At 33.1% G+C, this 6,377-nt stretch overlaps 1 protein-coding gene across 1 annotated transcript; it reads right to left on the reverse strand.

Moving 5' to 3' along the window:
* Positions 1-608: 608 nt before the first annotated feature.
* Positions 609-5,603, reverse strand: LOC100571874 (UDP-glucuronosyltransferase 2B15). Its single transcript, XM_016805474.2, is given in 6 exon segments — positions 609-1,128; positions 1,246-1,465; positions 1,550-1,769; positions 4,028-4,789; positions 4,792-5,071; positions 5,137-5,603. Coding segments are annotated over 5 exon segments (1,545 nt in total). The 5' UTR covers positions 4,864-5,071; positions 5,137-5,603; the 3' UTR covers positions 609-857.
* Positions 5,604-6,377: the final 774 nt, after the last annotated feature.

A 6,377-nucleotide genomic window follows, 5' to 3' on the forward strand; every position in this document is an offset into this window, starting at 1 on the left:
GTAGTGACTTAACGGATTTAATGACCTAAAACTAAATGGTCCTGCAAAACTCTTATGTCTTATAATATGCTATTATTTTTATGACGTTCGTGTCATATACAATGACCTTACAGATGCAAATAATATTATGTAATGACGTTTAATTTTGGTGAATTTATATATATACATATATACCTATATTTAGACATCGTAAGTCTAATACTTTTTTTATTAATAATACGGATATTTATAATCTGTATAATCAAAAAATGTAATAATTATTATCACGTTAATATAAAATAATATAAATTTGTATGCTTTATTTTAAAAAATAGATTTTTCTCATAAACTATTCAAATTGTGTAAAAAAATTAAAATATGCAAATAAACCATTATACAATGGTTAAAATATGCATTCATTGAAAAAAACGCAGAAAAAATGGAAAAATATGTGGTAACATTTTTTAAATTATACCCTTACTATCCCAAAACAATTATTTAGGTATTGAATCGGGGTTTTCCAAACGAATATGCAGATGCATAAAGTTCTAAGTCTTGGTCGTTATGAATGATTTCCACTATAATTATCATTATAATATTATTAGGTATGAAGAAAAAAAAATGTTTTCTTTCATTACACTTAAAAGTTATATTACACTTATCTATCGCCGAATACACAACAACAGTTTTTATCTGTTACATCAAAATAATAATAATTTTAGTAATAAGTAACAGTTTATATAATAAAAATAGTAAAAGTAATATAGTAATAATAGTAATAAAATGTTTGAAACAGTAAACGATCCGTATCCATGTAAAAAGTAAGTACAATGGTGCAGTATTTTAGTTATCATGTCTAAAATCGTTGACTACTGGACTCACTGAGTTTTAACTTTATCTTTTTTAAAAGTTTTTATACATTTAAAAACCTTAAAGACGACAAATGTGACTAGGAAAACAAAAATCGACGCTACGGCAATTATATCTAACAAGAGGTACTGATACCAAGTGAGGTTCAGAGCGTGAGATTTCAAATGTGGTGCGCCTTTGTGACGGATTACATACTCCGTCCAATAAACGACCGACTGTTGCGGTGTCATCGGTCGGTCTTTGAATCGGTTGGAAGCAATTTTAGCATTTTTTGCGTATCTATAAACAATATACGCACACAATTTAATATAGATATTTATCAACGACTATTGAAAACGAGTGGTAGATAAATCAAATGTCTCATTCGTAATAGCAATAAAATCATCAAAAGCTTACTTTTCGTCGTTGATAAGTTCCGAAATGGCATCAGAAAGTTTTTCTTTGGTCGTCGACAACAGGTCCATGGATATAGCCATTCCATTGAGGACCAAATTTTCAATGTTTCTCGGCTGATCGTAAAACACTGGAAATCCCAGTACGGGAACACCACCATCCACAGCTTCGTACACTCCGGACATACCTCCGTGACTGATGAACAGTTTCACTTTAGGATGTACTATAAAAAATATTTAATATAATTATTTTTTATTTTTCTCAAGAACGACCAGCGATGGGTTTGTCTACCGTAAAGTGTACTTACATAGTATATCTCGTTGAGGGAACCATTTTCTCGTCATCACGTTTTTCGGTTTGTCCTTCATTTCACCTTCGTATTTCCACAAAACTCTCTGAGGAATGTCGGCCAACGCTTCTTTAAACGACTGTTCAATATGTCCCGGCAACGATGACACTTTAATTGTGGAACCGAATGTAAAGAAAATCACTCCTTGGGGTGAATCTTCGATAAACTCTAATATGTCCTTGAATCGAAAATTAAAATGTTAATTAATTAATAAAATATTTTTTTTATATATTTATGTATTCCATTGAATTTCAAAGATTTTCGAATAAAGAAATAAATACAAAATTACGTTTTTGAATACAAAAAATAAATTTATTATTCTTAAATTTTAACACGAATAACTATGTTATGTGTTGACAAATTGTTCACTATTATTTATTTTTTCCATCCTTTTAAATCACGCCTATGGATTTTATATAACTACATTTTTTTTGTAACATCATCATGCAGTAAATTAAGAAAAAAATGAACAACTGTAGAATTGTACTTCTATTAACTATACAGATATGTACTTTTAAAACACAGTTTAAATTATTTACCTATACAGTTTTGTAGCATTAGTAGGTAAGTGAGTCGATCGAAACGTCAACAGTCAAAATATCCACGTACACATGAAATTAAATTCTATAATTTATTATAAGTATATGTTATAGATATTGCTATATATTTTATGTAATATTTTGTAAGATTGAAAATTTTCACACGTGTTTTGCAAATAGCATATTTTAAAAGGTGAACTTATTGTGGATATATTTAAAATCATGAGTTCTGTGAATTGTGACGGTTTCATTCAAAATATTGTATACCTAGGTACTACTATATTTGTCCATTGAATTTCACAGACTTGCAAATAAAATACAAATTTTTGTTTTTGAATGCAAAACAAATCAATAGGATTCATTCTTTAAAATTATCGTTAATTTTAACACCAATAATTTATGTATTGACAAATTGTTCACTATTAATTGTTTTGTCCATTGTTGAGTATAATGCCCACGTATTTTATGTAAATAAGTTTTTTTTTTGTAAATTCATCACACATTATGTATGTGAATAAAAATAGTGCATACATTAAGTACCAAGTGCATTAGGTACTACGGAAATAAGTAAATAAATATCAACATCAAACTAGCAACTGGTAACTAACGGACGGGCACAACGGGGGCATAAAGTGTTGTAAACATAATATGTCGAGAAACCTAAAATATATAGCAATGTTTCAAGTTAATAATGGATAAGTATGTAATACTGTTTTTTCGCATTCTATGGTTAATGTTACTAACTAAAGTTGTGCCAAAGTGTGAGCTCGTTCAACTCGCTGACCATGAGTACCGGTCTCGGATTCAATGTTGTTCGAATTATATTTGACCTGTCTGTTATTTTGTGTATAAAGAAAAGTTTAAAATCGATATCGATATAATTTAGAGTCTAGCCGTCAGTCATTAGCGGTGTACATCGATAGCCAACTGCTCAACTCGGCATCCACATAAGGCGGATCGGATACAATAAGTCGTCGTTTTTATGGTGGTTTTCTGTATGTAAAAAAGTGTAATTCGATAGCCGTATTGGTTGTCTATTTATTAATCATCACCGGTGTTCTTTTTCATGTGCAAAATAGTGTGAAATGAATGGCCATGTTGAAGTGTCTTGCAAGATACTCATCACCGGTGTAAGTCGATGTAATCCACTTTCGGTTGATTGCGTGCTTTGTGCCGTAGCATATCTTGTGCTTTTTCGTATGTAACAAAGAATTAATTCGGAAACCGTGTTGAATCTAGAAAGTCCAGCAACTCAAGTGAAAACCAAATTTCATGCAACTCAGCCACCCATGATGTAGGCCAATATGTAAGCAGCATATCAGGTAACGGATAATGAACGTCCGTAAGCGCAACTTAGCCACCTATATAGATAATCTGACCGAGTCGAATCATGGAGATATGCAAGCAGCATTTCAAATGGGCGAAACGCAAACATCACTGCCATGTTGCTTATGTTTATATATTATGTTATATAGTAATATGAAATTAAGATCTACATTTTATGGAAAATACAAACTTAGATTTACATATGCATGTATTTACTGTCTAACTCTAACATATTATTAAAATAATTTAAATGTGGCTTTAATAACAAAATAAAATATGTTTTCAAATTCTCGGTGTAAAACTTAAGTTAGATGATTGGCAATCGTTTAGATGTGATCTTCAAAATGTTGCCATAAAATAATTTCGATTCTAGGCATTTCATGAAACGTGAATTTGAACGCATAAAACTATAACCCTACCCTCATAGTCGATGGATCCAAAATCGACTACATAATAAATTAAAATATTGTTAATGGAGTGAAACTTAAATCAGTACGTTGGAACACGCATAAGTCTTGTATATGCCAATAAACGGAGGTGTGGAATCCCCAATAATTTATCTATCACTCACCTTTGGTATGGATTTGGCGGGTTTCAGGTGTATGCCCCCAACGTAGATAACGTTCGGTGTGACCGGTCTCGGTGACTCGCTGATGTAATGACCGTTCTGGAAGATTATGGACGGGTTGACGGTCGGCGCCAGGTCGTACGGTCTCGGGTCCATGAACAAGGTGACCAGCTGGTCGTACTTAGTCTTGGCCATGCTGTACGTCAGCAGCGCCGTGTTGGTGAATCTCTGGATGAATGTGCCGGGCACGGCATGGCTTGCCAACATGTTGGACACGCAAGCTGGGTTGGACACATGACCGGTGAACAGCCGCTCGGCGAAGGTGATCATCGGTGACGGGATTGAGTAGATCACAGGCAGACCGAGCGCGTCGGCCAGATACGAAACGCAGTCGAAGCCCAGCGGCTCGATTAAGAGAAGGTCGTACCGGTCGCATGCCAGAGGAGCCATAACGTCAGCAAGCTTCTGGTTTCCGTAGACCGCGTCGCAGTAGTATCGAGCCTGTTTGGACATGAGGTTCGTTAACTTGAACGGATCGCTATAGTCCCGCATCGTCTTCATCAAGTCCAAATCGAGTTTCATCGGGAAGTCACGGGACGTATCCACCTCCGTGTAGTTGACCCGGTCGCCGTCTGGAAACGGCGTGAAAACTGTCACCGTGTGTCCGGCGTCCGTCAGTGACCTGAGCAACGAGCTCATGAAATACCAGTGGCTCTTGCCCGCTACTGTTTCGACGGCCAGTATTCGAGCAGCCTCCCCGACCGGTATGTCCGCAGGTCAACCGACAACCACAAAAACAACGACAGCCAGACCATGATCGACATTTTCACCGTCGCCATAGGGATTTTTTTTGTACAGGGAATACGGTATATGCTGTAGGATCCGCTTGGGTTACGATATTCACGTGTGGATAATAGGTATAATATAGGTATCGCATATAAGGATTGCACCGCCCGTTTATTACGCGAGTTTGTGCGCGCGTGATGAGCTCCGAACTAGAACTGCAGTAACGGTGGTCGAATTTCGTAGGTCATCAAGCATTTCAACCTGTACACAATAATACATATTATATATAATATATAATATATACTTGGTTATTAACTGCCACTCACGTCATCCATTACTGTTTTAATATTGCAAACAATTTACGCGTTCCAATATTATACATCTTTGAATAATTTCTTACGTCATCATAGCTATATAATAGATCCTAAGCGTTCGATAAATACATGATAATATTATAAGTGTATACGACTACGAGATATCAATCAAATTACATAGGTACGAAAAAATTATACCTGTTGCCTACTTCTCGCTCATTTTAAACTGGTTTTCAATGCCATTTCGATTTCGTCATTAGTTTCGAACGATAAAAAAATGTTTTGAGAATGATTGTCCGATAAGACATTATCGCTGTATCCCAAGTTCGTTGTCGTACCTTAAATATTTTTTTGCTACTTCATTACGCACTATTGCAGTACGGACTTCCACATACATTGCGCATATAAATTATAACGCTGGTCTTTGAGTCTGTATCCTTCTTTAAATTAACAATATATTGATATAATATAATATCATTATGCATTATAGTGATTATATTACTATAGAGGCAGGATCTTAATACCTTAATTATTTGAAATATATTTAGTTAAATTTTTGAAAGTCAATAGGTAAAAAAAATATCTAATACATTTTATTAATAACGACTCATTATTTTTTTTTTATCTTTTTAATAATTTAAAGGAATTAAATAACTTATATCGGAAATTGGTAGTGTATAACCATGCTGTCTAATTTATGCTGATTAATTGATACATTTTTTTTTTATTGCACTTATATTAATTTTAGTATTCTGTCAATTGCCGGATACACAACAACAATAATTCTTAAATCAAAATAGTAATAACAATATTAAAAGTAATAGTGAATAAAAGTAATGGATAAACACTACACGATTCATGTCCAATGGTGCATTATTTGTTATTATGACAATAGTTGAGTACTCGAATTGAGTTTTAAATTTATCGTTTTTATAAAAAAAAAAGCTTTTATGCATATAAAAACCTTAAAGACAACGAATGTGACTAGAAAAAAGAAAGTCAACGTTATCAACTAAACTTTAAAAATCATTCGAATAAAATCGAGTAAAGATCTTCAGACATTGTAATCATTGTAATCATAAAATATTAAATACTCATATTTTAAATGTATATTTTTTAATACTTATTACATACATATTTTTCTTTTTTTTTCATTTTACTTAAAACATTAACAATTAGACTTTTAAATTATCATTTGGTACTAAACTTATTTTGAGTAAACTAATAAAAGTCTACATTATATTCACAAAAAA

Source organism: Acyrthosiphon pisum, chromosome A1 (assembly GCF_005508785.2).
Source record: "Acyrthosiphon pisum isolate AL4f chromosome A1, pea_aphid_22Mar2018_4r6ur, whole genome shotgun sequence".
Classification (NCBI taxonomy): Eukaryota; Metazoa; Arthropoda; class Insecta; order Hemiptera; family Aphididae; genus Acyrthosiphon; species Acyrthosiphon pisum.